Genomic DNA, 17848 nt, shown 5'->3' on the forward strand with positions numbered 1-17848 from the left:
TAGAATTACATTTTAGAAGAAAATATTAGTCCAGTTGCTACAGTTCATCTTCAGAAATATTAAACCTAAAAAAAAAAAAAGGAATACAGTATATTGCAGCTTGCCAATTCTTTGATATGGTGACTGCATTAGCAGTAACCAAACACAATACAATCTCCTTTAGATCTATTGTCAACTGTGTATTGCAAGGGCCCGCCTGATTGAATGCAATTTGAATAAATTGTTTAGGTTTGTCCTCATAATACATAGTTTTGGTAAATCTAATAAAATTGGACGAACATTGTATAATCTGATTGTATAGTGTTTGACCAGTCTGCTAGTTTATCTAACACTACCATATTGCCATATTGACAATGCTGCTGTCCAAAGGTGTCTCTGTTTCTCCTCCATCCAAAGTGGAGAGAGATTAGAACACCTGTCAGGTATTTATTGCTGAAAGACAACCAAAACAAGAGAAGGGTTCACCGACCTAGTGCAATTCAATTAAAAAATGCTTTAAAAGATAAAAGAAGATGCTCATAAGCACATGTATACACGCTTGTCAAAACAGAATCGAAGAAAAGTCGCCTCTAGGACCGCTGGTGGATTGCAATTGCAATGGTGCAAGGGGACCAGATGGCGTCCGTAAGGGCTTGGTGCCCTTTTCTTGTTTTCGTTGTCTTTCAGTACATTTGGATACCCATGGCCCTGAGAGGGCAGCAAGACTGTGCTTTGACAATAAGGATTAGTCACACTTCCTTCCCTTGAGCTTTACACCTGAGCGCAGGAGAGTTACTTTCTAGGTTTTTAATGCCCTCTGTGCCCCCGTTAGGGAGATTTCCCCTCTCTATTTGTCCTCTTTATTGTTATAACCAAGAGTAAGACCTTGTTCACACCATGTGCCCTGTTCATCCCACAACACTAGTATCCTGTGTGGATTTTTTCTGCGCAGAAAATTGCAACATATATAAAACTCACTGAAATGTGCATGAAAACTCCTGTCTCTGCAATTGATATCTGCATGTTTTTCCATCAGTTTTTCTACATGTATGGTGTGAACAAGGCCTAAATGTGAAAGATAGTCCCAAAGTTGTCACCAGAACACAAGGGGAAATCCTCCATAGGGGACCATAATTCTGGTGACAATCAAGGATTTCCTCACTTCCTGTTTTGGATATGGACAAGAAGTGAAGTGAAATTTCCCCAATGGGACACCGATGGCAAAAAAACTGATAGGGATTTTACTCTCTCCAAAATAAAAAATAAGTTTTGCCTTTAGTTCTACTTTAAACCTGAACTACAAGAATTCATCTACTTTCATAAATGTGCTGGTTTACTATAAGGTTAAAGCCAACTAGTTGCATACCACCTCATGGATTTTTCTCTTTTATTTACAATTGACAGTTTTACTGAATGTTGGAAATACAGCCATCACTAAACTCCCAGCATGCTGACAGGGGAGATTGCATTTTTACACAGCAGCAGCTCCGCTTGCCACTTCCCCTCCACTGTCCATTAACAGAAGCCTTTGTATTTTGTGAATGGATACACATAATACAAAGCACTCTGTGATTGGACAGGAGGGATGGGCAGACCAGCTCCATACAACTTTGCAGCTGCCGGATCTGAGACCAGAAGATCCAGCGTCAGAGTGGATTTTTTAGAGAGAATGTTGCTCTGATTCTGCTTAAAGTGATTATAAAGGCTTGTTTTTTTTTTTTAAATAACAAACATTTTATACTTACCTCCTCTGTGCAGTTGGTTTTGCACAGAGCAGCCCGGATCCTCCTCTTCTGGGGTCCCTCTTTGCTGCTTCTAGCCCCTCCCTCCTTTGAGTGCTCCTCAGCCAGCAGCTTGCTACAGGGGGCACCCAAGCTGAGTGAGAGCTCTGTGTATCCATTCAGACACGGAGCCCCGACTTGGCCCCTCCCCCTCTCTCCCCTGATTGGCTGACTGACTCAGCCAATCAGGAGGAGTGTAATGGCTAAGCGGATCATGGACAATGCTGGAGAGAGAAGAAGCTCAGGTAGGAAATTGGGGGGGGCTGCTATTCACAGAAGGTTTTTTTATCTTAATGCATAGAATGCATTATGATAAAAAAAACCTTCTGCTTTTACAACTCCTTTAACAGTGGACATTTTTATCCCAAGAATGTTGTCCCAATGACCTGTAGACCATGCATAGCGTTTAGTATTTTCCGGGATAACAGCAGTATCACCAGTAGCAGTATCTTAGTCCGTCATGCGATTTGGAAGTCAGATATAGTTTCTCAGAATCCACACAAGCAAAATTGTAATACAAGTTCTAATTTAGCACGGTTTCTCTATATTTCTTTATAAAACCATGTTCCTGATAGTTATGTCTACTCTGCTTTTACTGAACTCAATGGAACATTCTATTTTGCTTTCACTGAACTCTATGGAACTAATGCTATATATTTTATGTAACTAAAACATAAACCACAACCTCAAATGTATCCCTAGAACTGCTAATCTAATTAAGTGTATGGGCTTAGGGAAATATGCAGTTTATCCAGACAAATGATTCAGAAACAGCTTTTGAAGTTGGCAAAAATGTAAGTTACTTGGACCATTCTTTATGTAAAATGCTATCGTCTGGACACATGCAACCAACATAGATGAGCCATTGTGGAAACACTCCAAGGGCATTGTGCTTATAGAACATACATGCAGACAAATGCTAAGAGCCAAGGTATTTAACAATGTGTTACTTACATACAAATACTGCATCAAATGTCAGAGTAATTCCCCCTTGGATCACCTTGAGAACTGTGTGAACAAACTGCTAAAGAACTAAGTTTTTTTTAGTGCTCTCCTTTTTGACTGGTTTTATTTTCTGATGTACAAAATCAAAATGCATATATAAATTATGGCATCACAATATGCAATGTTTTGCAATCTGTACTGAAAAGAAAACTGTTCATTTCCCTGAAAAAAAAAAAAGAAAAGCTGTTCAATTTAGAAGGGTGTTTATGTGAATATTATGTGAATACTTTAAGCATAAGCTTAAAACAGTATAATCCTTTTTTCTTGAGTATATTAACACATAATATGTTGTGTGTTCACTGATTTTGCTAGTCTTAATTTCTATTGAAAAGCGCATGTTAGATCTGTGGACTGCCATATAAATTGTCTGAAATTGCCAGATATACTGTGGCAGAGCAGCCCCCCTGCACCCGGATCATGTACATGTGCATAATCCTCTTCTTCCGGGTAGGGGGTGCGTGTGCATGCCCGCCGCCGCAGCTGTGCTGTCTTTCACTGCAGCACAAGCCGATCAGCGGGTCTCGGCCAGTGATTTATGGTCGGCACCCACTGTTCGACTGAGCGAATGACAGAAGAGAGCTTTGTGTAGGTGCATAACACAGAGCTCTCTTCTGACAGTGACGATGTGATGTTTTTTCTCTTCATGCAAAGCCAGGAGCAAAAGCTGGCATATTGCTTAGTGAAAATACAACACAGCGCACACAGTAAACATTGTAGGCACACAGTTAACCCTTTGATTGTCCCTAAATGTTAACCCCTTTCCAGCTAGTGTCATTAGTACAGCGACGGTGCATATTATTAGCACTGATCACTGTATTAATGTCACTGGTGATGTCACTGGCAGTTAGTCAGTTAGTGTCACATTGCCTGCCACACTATAAGTTGCTAATCACTGGCATTAGTAGTATAAAAAAAAATAATTCCAGTGTATATACAATTGTTTGTAGACAATATAACTCATACAAACCAATTAATATACACTTATTGGGATTTTTTTTTTACCAAAGACATGTAGCAGAATACATTTTGGCCTAAATTTATGACAAAATTAGACTTTTTTAAATTTGTATTGAATATGTTTTAAAGCAGAAAGTAAAAAATATTTTTAGGGGATTTTTTTCAAAATTTCTCGTCCTTTTTTTAGTTTTTCTCACAAAGAATAAAAAATCCAGTGGTGATCAAATACCGCCAAAAGAAAGCTCTATTTGTGTGAAAAAAATTATATAAATTTTATTTTTTTATTAGTTCAGTGTTGCATGACCACACAATTGTCAGTTAAAGTAGCACAGTGCCGAATAGTAAAAAATGCCCTAGTCATGAAGGGGGTAAAATCTTCCAGAGCTTAAGTGGTTAATATCTTTAGGGTTGAAAATGTGTTTATTATCAATTTCACATACAGCATCTCACAAAAGTGAGTACACCTCTCACATTTTTGTAAATATTTTATTATATCTTTTCATGTGACAACACTGAAGAAATGACACTTTTCTACAATGTAAAGTAGTGAGTGTACAGCTTGTATAACAGTGTAAATTTGCTGTCCCCTCAAAATAACTGAACACACAGCCATTAATGTCTAAACCGCTGGCAATAAAAGTGAGTAGACCCCTCAGTAAAAATGTCCAAACTGGGCCCAATTAGCCATTTTCCCTCCCTGGTGTCATGTGACTCGTTAGTGTTACAAAGTCTCAGGTGTGAATGGGGAGCAGGTGTGTTAAATTTGGTGTTATCGGTCTCACTCTCTCATACTGGAAGTTCAACATGGCACCTCATGGCAAAGAACTCTCTAAGGATCTGAAAAAAAGAATTGTTGTGCTACATAAAGATGGCCTAGGCCAGTGGTTCTCAACTCCAGTCCTCAGGACCCACCAACAGGCCAGGTTTGCAAGATAGCTGAAATACATCACAGGTGATATCACTTGCTGCTCAGTGATTGCAGTATTCTAGTCTGCAACTCCCCAAGGTAATACTTAAAATCTGGCCTGTTGGTGGGTCCCGAGGACTGGAGTTGAGAACCACTGGCCTAGGCTTATAAGAAGATTGCCAAGACCCTGAAACTGAGCTGCAGCATGGTGGCCTAGACCATACAGCGGTTTAACAGGACAGGTTCCACTCAGAGCAGGCCTTGCCATGGTCGACCAAAGAAGTTGAGTGCATGTGCTCCGCATCATATCCAGAGGTTGTCTTTGGGAAATAGATGTATGAATACTGCCAGCATATCTTCAGAGGTTGAAGGAGTGGGGGGTCAGCCTGTCAGTGCTCAGACCATACACCGCACACAGCATCAAATTGGTCTGCATGGCTGTCGTCCCTGAAGGAAGCCTCTTCTAAAGATGATGCACAAGAAAGCCCGCAAACAGTTTGCTGAAGACAAGCAGACTAAGGACACGGATTACTAGAACCATGTCCTGTGGTCTGATGAGACCAAGATAAACTTATTTGGTTCAGATGGTGTCAAGCGTGTGTGACAGCAACCAGGTGGGGAGTACAAAGACAAGTGTGTCTTGCCTACAGTCAAGCATGGCGGTGGGAGTGTCATGGTCTGGGGCTGCATTAGTGCTGCCGCACTGGGCAGCTACAGTTCATTGAGGGAACCATAAATGCCTACATGTGCTGTGACATACTGAAGCAGAGCATGATCCCCTCCCTTCGGAGACTGGGCCACATGGTAGTATTCCAACATAATAACGACCCCAACACACCTCTAAGATGACCACTGCCTTGCTAAAGAAGCTGAGGGTAAAGGCGATGGACTGGCCAAGCATGTCTCCAGACTTAAAACCCTAATGAGCATCTGTGGGGCATCCTCAAATGGAAGGTGGAGGAGTGCAAGATCTCTAACATTCTCCACCTCCGTGATGTCATGGAGGAGAGGAAGAGGACTCCAGTGGCAACCTGTGAAGTTCCGGTGAACTCCATGCCCAAGAGGGTTGAGGCAGTGCTGGAAAATAATGATGGCCACACAAAATATTGACACTTTAGGCCCAATTTGGACATTTTTACTAGACATTTTTTTAGGGGTGTACTCACTTTTGTTGCCAGCGGTTTAGACATTAATGGCTGTGTGTTGAGTTATTTTGAAGGGACAGAAAATTTACACTGTTATACAAGCTGTACACTCACTACTTTACATTGTAGCAAAGTGTAATTTCTTCAGTGTTGTCATATGAAAAGATATAATAAAATATTTACAAAAATGTGATGGGTGTACTCACTTTTGTGAGATACTGTATATCACAGTGAACAACATGAGAAGTTATAACCCAGAGACAGTCGCAAAGTAAACATGGGTAATGGATTAGCCCAATGGCTATCGCCCACAGCTTGACTCCTACTTTCAAACATTGCTGTGCTAGGGTTAAGGACCATCATCTGTTTCAAGGAGTAATTCTGGCTGGAGAGCCTTGATGTTTATAAAAACAATACGTGTGAATTATTAGAAAATAAAAAGGGGAAAACCAAGTTAGGGGAAAAAAAGGGAAAAAGAAAGAGGGGAAGAAGCGACCCAGGGAGGGGAGTGAATTGAGAGAGAGAGAGAAGTAAAGAAGGGAGAGCAAGGGGGGGAGAGAGAGAAAATCATAGAGGAGCGATAGGGCTACTGAGGAGACATTCGTAGAGAGAAGTAGTTACTGGACAGAGGGCAGGGGACCAATAGGGGTATGCCTCAACCTACCCCATGGTTAGGTTGCGTGTTAGGATAACCTTGCCGGGGTCAACAGTATATTTGTGAGGGTATCTGAGGCGGAGAAGCAGAGCCAGATAGACCATAGCATTATCATAGATGTCGTTATCAAGAGCCAACATCTCCTCCATTCTCGTGGTGTCATTCATAATCAAGACCTATCGTGACAAGGGAGGAGTGGTGGTTGTCTTCCAATATGATGGAATGAGCTGTCTCGCTGAAGACATAAAAAAATGGAGGAGGTTCTGTTTCTGAGATGTTATAGACCCAGGGAGTATCGACAGGAGAGCAATCTTTGGGGAAGTCGATAGCGTTTCTTTATAAATTTTATTATAACATTCAGATACCTGAGTCCAGAACGGGCGGATCCTCCAGACATGTAGATAGGTCCCAGTAGAGGAGTTACAGCTGGTTAATATCATTAGGGACACCCAGCAATTTTGCAGAAATTACCCCTCTCCTCTGCCTTTTCTTTCATTGTACTTTAAAGCTTTTATTGTTTTTTGAATGATAAAGCGAGAGAACTCCTGTTGAGTTTGTTGGCACAGTCTGTGAGTAGAGAAGGGGTAAAAAAAAAAAATGAATATTTGAAGGGTAAAAAATAATTAATTGATGGGTGGGAAGGGTTACCAGAGGGAAGGACCTTGAAAGCGGAGTCCCCTCTCTGAATCCTTGCAACATCCAAAAGCGGAGTCCCCTCTCTGAATCCTTGCAACATCCAAGAGTTAATACAACTAGAGGGTGTTGTAGAGTCCCCTGGTATGGTTGCTATATTTTCATTACTCGGCTACCAAATCACTTTACCCTCTTGACTTGAGCTATAGTTGTTTGAGCGGACCACTAAGCTTTTGTCAGTGGCAGTTTAGCTTCTGTAAAGATAAAAGTAAGCAGTTCTCTTATGCCCCGTACACACGGTCGGACTTTGTTCGGACATTCCGACAACAAAATCCTAGGATTTTTTCCGGCGGATGTTGGCTCAAACTTGTCTTGCATACACACGGTCACACAAAGTTGTTGGAAAATCCAATTGTTCTAAACGCGGTGACGTAAAACACGTACGTCGGGACTTTAAACGGGGCAGTGGCCAATAGCTTTCATCTCTTTATTTATTCTGAGCATGCGTGGCACTTTGTCCGTCGGATTTGTGTACACACGATCAGAATTTCCGACAACGGATTTTGTTGTCGGAAAACGATTGGAATTTCCGACAACGAATTTTGTTGTCGGAAAATTTTATATCCTGCTCTCAAACTTTGTGTGTCGGAAAATCCGATGGAAAATGTGTGATGGAGCCCACACACGGTCGGAATTTCCGACAACAAGGTCCTATCACACATTTTCCGTCGGAAAATCCGACCGTGTGTACGGGGCATTAGGTGTTTGCAGCAAGCCTCATCCCGAAAATTGAGACGGGCCTTGTGGATTTTTGCATACTGTATGCCCCTGCTTAGTACCACGTATATAAATTGATAGATAATGACCCACAAATGTTTGATTTTTGAACAGTCTCGTCATGAATCCACCATATGTGTTTGAGTATACTTTTGTCTATAATAATGAGTCTCAAAAACAGTTAAATTTAGTAGCATATTATAGATGATTAATTTTTGTAACATTGCAGACTGCACATAAAAAAATGGTAACATTTCTGTTTTTGTTATAGTTGTTTGTCCCAGATGATAAGACCAGCCAAGGGAGAAGTGTTAACAAGCAGACCTTTGATAGTTTAACCACAGGACTCCTCCAGCTCTTCTGTAAAATTTTCTCATGTCTAACAGCCAGTTCTCCAGCTGGATGTGGACAGAATGAAGTCATCAAAACAAAGCTTGAAGCCAAAGCTAAGATGTCTCCAACTGATGCTTTCAATGGACGTGTCCAGGACGTCATCAGGTCTGTGCATCTCTCAGGCCAAGATAATATTTTTTTCACTGTTCTTTTTATAACTTGCATTGCTGTATTGATTATTTGTATAAGACTATGATTCTGATGTTTGCTTGTTTTTTTTTTGTTTTTGCTTCTACAGCTACACCATTAATATTGGTCTGATCGACAAGCTCTCCAGCTGCTTTCTTTCTGTACAAGGTCCTCTTGATGAAAATCCCAAAATATCTTTGTTCTTGCAGGCAGCCACTACTCTGCTATATGAACTGTGCAGGCTATGTATTTCTGTGTCTGGCAAGTAAGGAGCTTCTCTAAAACTCTTTTCTTTCTCTTGTTTGTATGTGTTTCTCTAAGACCTTTTATGTGGTGTCCAGCTCTTATGTGTACTTTCAAAGAATAATAGTTTTGTAACATGAATGTGGTGTATGTTTAAAAAACATTCCAACTGTATTAAAGAAGTACATATCCTGAGAGAAACTTAAAAGTTGCCAATGCTGACATCTTTGTGAATATTCTAGTTGCCTTACTATTATGCTGACCCAATGGCTCCATAGCTACAATACAATCCTTTTTAGCCACTGACTTTGAACAATTATGCATTTCAGGAAAATCTGAGTAAAGTCAGAACTTCTTATATGTATACTTGTTCTGGATTAGTGACAGAGTTTTTGTGCCAAAGGATCAGCATGACTGCCAAGCAATTAGCATTTGCATTTAATGAGTTGCTAAAAAAAAGTGTACTTATCCATTGAATGTGATTTGTGTTTTTTTTTTTGGTGTGTGTGTTAAACTGAAAGTGAAAAAAGGCCATTAATTAAAGTGATTGTAAAGCTTTTTTTTTCCTTTTTTAAAAAAAAGCATACATGTCATACTTACCTGCCCTGTGCAGTGGTTTTGCACAGGGCAATCCCGATCCTCCTCTTCTGCAGTCCACCACCGGTGCTGCTGGAGAGCCACTGCTCTTATGCACAGCACTGACTTTTAATAAAAAGAAACTTACCTGTCCAGGGATCCATCGCTGTCCTCACCCCGGCTGGTTCTTTGCCAGTCTTTGGGTCCCCGGCACCACCCTGCTAGCTGTGGGAAGCCAGATGTGACTCCTTGTGGCTTTCTCATTGCAAATGCACAAGCCACGCTGCGCCCTATATGTGGTACCACAGCCTTCTGGGACCGTGACTTTTTTTTTGTGCCCTTGTAGAAAACTTATCTTGCATATTTCTGCACAGAAAAACTCTTGTGACAGCAGTGTTATGGTGTGAACAGGTCACATAAACAACAATTGTTTTCTCTTGTCCTTGCAGAGACCTACGTAATAAATACTCACGTCTATGCACAAGGTGTGATAAAGTCCTGTTCAGTTTTCTACTTTTGAAAATGCATCACACCAAATCGCATAATACTGTACTGCAAGTCTGTGTGATGACACTTGTGATAAGGGATGTGACTGTTTACCATGCCAGCAAAGAGCAATGAAGAAGCAGGATTTTTACTAAAAGTAAAAAAAAATGTTGAAAAAAAAAAAAAAGTCAAAACTCATAGCAGTCAGTAGTACAGGATTATAAAGAGATAATAATATGTAAGAATTTAGACCTTATGTTATTGCATATATATATCCACCCCAGCAAGATAAGTAGCATAGCTTTCGGTTACCATTTGATTATTAGGTCTCGTTCACATGGGCTGATCTATGGGTATACCAGTGCAAAGGGCCATCTTTGCCGACACAGGTTGTAGAGCTTTTCCATGCATCCACATGCAGGCAAATCCATTTGTGTCTATTGGGATGCATGGGCTTCACTGACACAGCCACTGGTCCCAATTTGACAGCCATGCAGGTGTGGGTGCTCAGCCATGAACGCACATGGTCTGTCACCAATGACTACACTCTGCTTCAGGCTGCGGGCCCTCATTCCTTTCAGAGGGCTCACTGCAAGTGGTTGGAATTTGTTCCATCCCTACTTGAGAATTTATGGGATGAGATACAGCAGTCCAGGTTTTCGAATATTATCAATACAGCAAATTATTGTAATTTAAAGGGGTTTTAAAAGCAGAAGTTTTTTATATCTTAATGCATTCTATGCATTAAAATGATTGTAAAGCTTCAAATATTTAAAAAAAAAACCAAACATGTCATACTTACCTCCACTGTGCAGTTCATTTTGCACAGAGTGACCCCGAACACCGACTTCTGAGGTCCCTCCTGGCTCCTCCCCGCATCAGATAACCCCCTAGGAGCACCGCCCTCCCGGGGGGTTACCTTGCGTGCGCGCTCCCGAGTCCAGCATTCCAGGGCTCAGGTATGTAAAACTGGGGGGCCGGTCACTGCCAGGTGTTTTTTCACTTTAATGCATAGGATGCATTAAGGTGAAAAAACACAAGGGTTTACAACTCCTTTAAGATAAAAAGCCTTCTGTGTGCAGCAGCCCCCACTAACACTTACCTGAGGTCCCTCTCTGCCCAGCGGTGTCCACGAGTGTCTCAGCCATCCAAATTCGCCATCCTGATTGGCTGAGACACAGCAGCGGCGCCATTGGCTCCTGCTGCTGTCAAGCAAAATCAGCTAGCCAATCGGTGGAGAGAGGGGGTGGGGTCGGGGCTCCATGTCTGAATGGACAACAGGCAGCTGTGACTCAGCTCGGGTGCCCCCATAGCAAGCTGCTTGCTGTGGGGGCACTGAACAGGAGGGAGGGGCCACAATCACAGCAGAGGGACCCGAGAAGAGGAGGATCTGGACTTCTCTGTGCAAAACCACTGCAACAGAGCAGGTAAGTATAACATGTTTGTTATTTTTATAGGAAAAAAACTAGACTTTACAATCACTTTAAGATCGTACATGGTCTCTATTAACCTCCACTTAAATTGCAAAAGATGGATTTATGCTCACAAGCTACATGTCCTAGATATTGCTCTTCAGATATGAATTTATTTCGTATGTATTGACTTGTCCACAGATTAGAGTCCTATTGGCTATACCCACACTCTTTTATGGCCCAATTGCTGGACTTAATGGATTTGTTTCCTTCTGATATATTGCTCTTAGGACACATTTATTCAAGACATATGCCAGGATCCTATTCTGTTAGTTTGGTTTTCAAGAATGGAAACCTATTTTGCTTCATTGGAAGGACCCCAACGATCCAGAAAAAACCTCTTCATTAACTTGATTAATGAGGCCCTAAACTTATCTATACTGCGCATGCACGCCATTCAAAATTCACTGAGACATGGTGCATGTGGCTGGAACATTTGGATAGTGGTGTAGGTGATAGAAATATTTCTGTTGCAGGTTACATACTCTGCACTACAGGTCTTGCAATTGTGTTTAGGATTGTGCAGGGTAGTGTGTATATGTGTGCATGGGTTGTTTCTCTTTTTGTTCTGTCTCACTTAGACGATGCTATGTACCCTAATGTGTACAATGGTCATGCAATACTGTTTCACAGTCATTGTGCAGGCGTGGTGTTAAAAATGTAAAAACTTAAAACTTAAAAATAAACATCTTTAAAAAATGTCAGATGCATATGGAAGGTAGACAGTACTACTATATATGTATGCATCTCTTGGCCATGCTGCTTACAGCTGCTTTATGTGTGCACACATGTGATACCTAAAGCAAAATATGATTACACTCTTGTATTTGCGTGTAAAGTATTTTATTTTGGTCTATATTGATTGCACAACAAATCCACAAACTTACACTGATTAGATTTTTGCCTATCAAATGTATACAAAGCATTTACTAGAAACACAGAAAGTAAAATCTGTTTATTACTATTATAATATCATTTGATCAGATCACCTTCTTTCTTTCTCTGTTTTCAGCATTCCTTGAATAGACCCTTTCATTTTCTCATTCTACTTCGTAAGGCTTTATATGATTAGAAGTGACATCCCAAACCAGTAGGAGACATCAGGACCCTCCCAAATTTACTATCAACCCCTAAATGTAAACATGGTTTCACTAACCTAACTAAAACATTGGGATTGTCAGGAACAGTCTGAATGTGTGGTTTCAGTTCTCATACCATTAACCCATGCAGTAATGTTTTCTTAGATTTCTGGAGATCAGATTCTATATGAAGGGAAAATGTAGTGTTTTAAGCCAAAAAACAATATTTTGGTAACAGTTGCACTTTACTGAGGCATGTTTTGCGATATTAAGCAAATAATGTTTATGGAAAAACATGTCATAGCTGGTCTGGGCTTAGACTATGCTATAGTTCATGCTTTAGAGTCTTATACATATAAGAATGTTAATCATTTAGTTCTATGTTTTACCTTTAATTTGTATATATTCTTGAATTTCCCAGGTTTTTAGCAATAAACCAGCCATGTCACTGCCTGCATGGGCAGGACTAGGAGCCTAAACATCTCACCTATGCCTGACCCTGAATTGCCAGCGATTATGCTATCGCTGAGTCCTGTGCTCACAGTGAGCTCTGCACTTTGATTTAACTCATTCACTGTCATCTCAATAAAATTATATCTGTATGTGTGTCCAGAGTCTGGAAATACAGTGGGAATAGAAAAGAATCACCCACCTGTAAAATAATCAAATTATGTTGTTTTGCAGACACGGTTTTTGCTTTATCCAACTGTATTTAGTAGTGCAACCTTTTAACATCCAAGTGAAAGATATAACATCAACATGTCAGAAAAATAAAAAAATTCAAAAACAGAATCATTGAGTTGGAAAAAGGATCACCCCCTTATGTCAGTATTTTTTTAACCACATTTTGCTTTAATTACAGCCTTTAGTCTGTTGGGATATGTCTCTACCAGCTTTGCACATCTAGACTTTGCAATATTTGGCCACTCTTTGCAGAACTTCTCCTGTTCAGTTACATTTGATGGTGACAATTTGTGGACTGCAGTCTTCAACTCATTCCACAGATTTTCAATGTGGTTTAAGTCTGGGCTCTGACTAAGCCATGCAAGGACATTCACCTTTTTTCTCCTTCAACCACTGTGTGGACATTTTTGCTGTGTGCTTTGGGTTATTGTCATGTTGGAAGGTAAACCTTCTTCCCATTGGCAGCTTTCTGGCAGAGAACAGCAGATTTTCCTCAAGAATTTGATGGTATTTTGTCCCATGCATTTTTCCTCCTATCCTGACAAGTGCCCCAGCCCCTGCTGCAGAGAAACACCCCATAACAGGATATTACCACCTCCATGCTTTACTGTAGGAATGGTGTTATTTGGATGGTGAGCTTTATTGGGTTTCCACCAGACATATTGTTTGGTGTTGAGGCCAAATAATTCAATTTTAGTCTCATCTGACATAGCACCTTTTTCCGTGTGGCCTCAAAATCTTCAAGGTGTGTTTAAGTTGGTCAGATGAGACTAAAATTACTATTACTAAGCACTATTGGTTTTCTAACAAGCAGCCATCCATAATTTACATAATTTGTTTTCATCCTTTTTGGACATAAACGATGAACCAATTGTTTTAGAACCCTTAAGCTTGTTTATAAATTAGTCACAGGGTTCTTTTGTGTTTATCGGTGGCTTTGAAGGACTGTTTAGAGTCATACCTTTCTAGATTGTAAGCTCTAACGAACAGGGCCCTCTGATCCCTCCTGTATTGAATTGTAAGTGTGCTGTCTGCCCTCATGTTGTAAAGTGCTGCGAAAACTGTTGGCGCTATATAAATCCTGTATAATAATAGTAATACGTAATGATATGATGTTTTCCAACTGCATCTCATGAGGATGAAGATGCAATCTTAATTGTAAAGTATAATATTTTTGTATGTTTTAATCAGGTAATTCTAAATATTTCACTCTAATATTTCATATTAACAACCAGCAGGTTGAGCTCTTTAATCCTTTTGATATGTTTACCAGGCTAATTTTAATTGCTTTAGTGGAAAAAGCCTGTTCTTTAGTGGTTCCTGCGATTGCACACACAGCTGAATGTCTCAGATGACTGACTCACCCACTGCCCTAGTCTACTGCTCTTGACGTTTTAGTTCTAATTAGAAACCGTTTAACATTGCTTTCTCTTTCGAATACAAATATAGCTTGACAAATCTTGGTAATGTGTATACCCTGCATTGCATGTTTATGTGTAAAATAAATATTTTATATGAATAGCATCGTATATGAATATAAAATAAGAGTTTAAAAATTGAGACACCTAAAACATAAATATAATAGTCCTCAAATTGTTATAGTTTTCCCTTAAACTGTGGTTGCCTGCAGTTGGAAATCGATTGAAGATTGGGTCTGTATTTTCTGTTTAGAGTTCCTTTGCAGCAGTTTCTCCCAGGAAACAAAATTTTCAATTTTTGAACTAAAGCAAGAATTTCTTAGTACTGGATTAAGAATTATGAAGCATTATTTAGACCTAATTCCAAGTGTCACATGATCTGTCACTTAATGCCACTATAAATACAATACACCTGTTCTGAGGGACCCCTGAGTCTGCAACACCACAAAACAAAAACATGAAGACCAAGTACCTCTCCAAGCAGTTTAGAGAAAAAGTTGTGGAGAAGTATGAATTAGGGTTGGGTTGTAAAAAAAAAAATCCTAAACTTTGAACATACCACAGAGAATTATGAATTCCAACATAACAAAATACCAGAATGGAAAGAATATGGCACCACTAGAAAAGAAAACATATTTGAAGTTCACCAAGCAACATGTGACAGACTCCCCAAACACATGGAAGAAGGTTCTTTGGTCAAATGAAACTAAATCTGAGTTTTTTGCCCATCATAGGAAATACTGTGTGTGACGCAAACCCAACACTTCTTATCACCCTGAGAAAACCATCATGCAGTAAGGATGCTTTTCATCAGCAGGCACTGGAAAACTGGTCAGGATTGAAGGAAAGATGGATGACACTAAATGCAGGGCTATTCTTGAAGAAAACCTGTTTTATTCAGCCAGAGACTTAAGACTGGGATGGAGGTTCATCTTCCAGCAGGACAATGACATGCTGTTAATGCTACCCAGGAGAAGTATGAAGGGAAGCATTTAAATAGTTGGAATGGCCTATTCGGTCAGTGACAAGACATTTGAAGAATGCGCTATGCCAATCCAAATTATCCAATATTTGGGGACTAACTTGATTTGCTCTTTGAAAGATTCTTCACCGCCAGTTTCACTTTGTTATTAAACAAGATACAACAAGACCAATGACACTGGTCTATTAAATACTTCTCGTGGTTTGGCCGACATAGTTTTATCAAAATGAATGTGCTCCCAGCCCTACTTTATCTGCTACAAACTTTACCCATTAGGTACCCCAAAAGTCTTTCTTAAGCAAATTCAGGGAGAATTGACTACTTTTCTATGGGCGCACAAATCGATTGTCGAACATGAAACTGTCCCTCGCCAAACGCAGCAAAGGCCTGCGTTTCCCAGACCTATTGCAATACCACAGAGCTGTACATCTCGCCTGCGCCATAGATTGGTGTACACAGGCGGATAACAAATGCTGGATCCAACTAGAAGAGGCCATGGAAGGATATTCCTCTTTAGGGCGTTCCCTGTTTGAGGTCTGCCCTCCCTCCACTAGTGCTGGATCACCCTAACTTTACTCAAGGCCTGGCAGGCAAACCGTTCCAACCTTTGATTAAAGCAAACCAATCTCATCTTGAGGCCTTCCTCTTGACAACAGGTTTTAAACCTTTACATGACCTTAAACAAATGACTGACCCCCTTTCTTTCTGGAGTGCACTACAGCTAAGGCATATTCTCTCATGTCTTGGGAGGCCGTCTTCCCCATCACCTCCTCTTACGAGCTTTGAAAAACTTTGAATTTCCACCATCCCAATCAGACATGGCCTATCCATGTCCTATAAGATGCTTACCCTCCCTGCTGCCGCCCAGACCCCCATCTTATAACTCTAGATGGGAAGCAGACCTGGGTGTCAGTCTGTCAAACCAACAAAAGGAACGTTTTATCCATTTCACTCATACGGCATCCATATCCAATGCCATACAAATTTTGACCCAATGGTACAAGGTCCCTTTGTCTCTTCACAGGATCTTTCCTCAAATCTCCCCCAAGTGCTGGAGATGCTTAACTCAAGATGGCACCTATCTTCATATTTTTTGAGAACTGCCCAGTTTTACAACCATTTTGGACACAGTTCTACGAGCTGATCGACAAATTAACTGACGTTCACTTGGGTGTTAATCCTACGGCATACCTGATTCACCTGACCCCCATCTAAACGATATAAGTGTTCCCTCACTATTCACCTGCTTAATGCAACAAAGGCCTGTATCCCTTTATTTTGGAGGCAGACGATACCACTCCCTATGGGGGTTTGGCTTTGCAAACTTCAGGAAATTTGTACGATGGAGGACACCCTAGCTTCTTCTAATCACAAAGAAGAACAATTTTGCAAAACCTGGTTTTGGTTTGGTTATACTGTACTTTCTCTGCAACTTACCCTACTGATCTGGCCCACTGATTGCCTCACTGGCTATGAAGACCCTTTGCGCCTGTGGATCTGGGGAGTTACTGGCTACCTTTGCTCTCTGATTATTTAAAGATGGTGGAGACCCTTTGGTCCTGTGGATCTGGGGAGTTACTGCCTTCCTTTGCTCTGATTAGTTAAAGATGACGGAGCTCAATTTGACGGGCCACCGCATGAGAGTTCTTGACCTTCCACTCCCACCCCAACACTTACAGTTCCTTGACCCTACTCCCCCCCCTTTTTTTCCCTCGCTAGAGAACAGAATGACTGTGCCACCATATGGAGGTGAGGGGCTGACAACTTATCATATGATTTTAATCGCCACATGCCAGCACGCCTTTCTACATATTTTGCATTATTAACTACTTCAGCCCCGGAAGGATTTACTGACCAGGCCATTTTTTGCGATACGGCACTGCGTTATTTTAACTGACAATTGCACGATCGCGTGACACTGTACCCAAATACAATTTATGTCCTTTTTTCCCCACAAATAGAGATTTTTTTGGTGGTGTTTTATCACCTCTGCGGTTTTTATTTTTTTCACTATAAACAAAAAAAGACCAATAATTTTGAAAAAAATATATATATATTTTTTACTTTCTGCTATAAAACATGCCCAATAAAAAAAAATGAAAAAAGCATGAATTTCTTCTATTTCTATTCTGAAACATATTTTTGGTAAAAAAAAAAAAAAAACAATAAGCGTAACAAAAGTTATAGCGTCTACAGAATAGGGGAAAGATTTATGGCATTTATATTTTTTTTTAATTTTTTTTACTAGTAATGGCGTGATCAGCGATTTTTTAGAGAAACTGCGACGTTGTGGAGAACAGATCGGACACCTAGCTGACATTTTTGATACATTTTTGGGAACCAGTGACATTATTACAGTGATCAGTGCTAAAAATGTGCACTGACATTTTACTAATGACACTGGGAGGGAAAGGGTTAAAATCAGGGGCGATCAAGGGGTTAAATGTATTCCCTCAGTGTGTCACTAACCGTGTGGGGGGATGGACTGTCTGGGACAGCACACAGATCCGTCTTCCTGCATAGCAGGAAGACGGATCTGTGTGTCAT

At 40.5% G+C, this 17848-nt stretch overlaps 1 protein-coding gene across 6 annotated transcripts in view; it reads left to right on the forward strand.

The window, feature by feature from the left end:
• Positions 1-17848, forward strand: part of SCAPER (S-phase cyclin A associated protein in the ER) — a 500548-nt gene that overhangs the window by 420662 nt on the left and 62038 nt on the right. For all 6 annotated transcript variants that reach the window (XM_073619203.1, XM_073619204.1, XM_073619198.1 and 3 more), the window contains 2 exons: positions 8111-8337; positions 8471-8626. In XM_073619203.1, the coding sequence (XP_073475304.1) occupies positions 8111-8337; positions 8471-8626 (383 nt within the window). The remainder of the gene's footprint in view (positions 1-8110; positions 8338-8470; positions 8627-17848) is intronic.

This window comes from Aquarana catesbeiana, linkage group LG03 (assembly GCF_042186555.1).
Source record: "Aquarana catesbeiana isolate 2022-GZ linkage group LG03, ASM4218655v1, whole genome shotgun sequence".
NCBI lineage: Eukaryota > Metazoa > Chordata > Amphibia > Anura > Ranidae > Aquarana > Aquarana catesbeiana.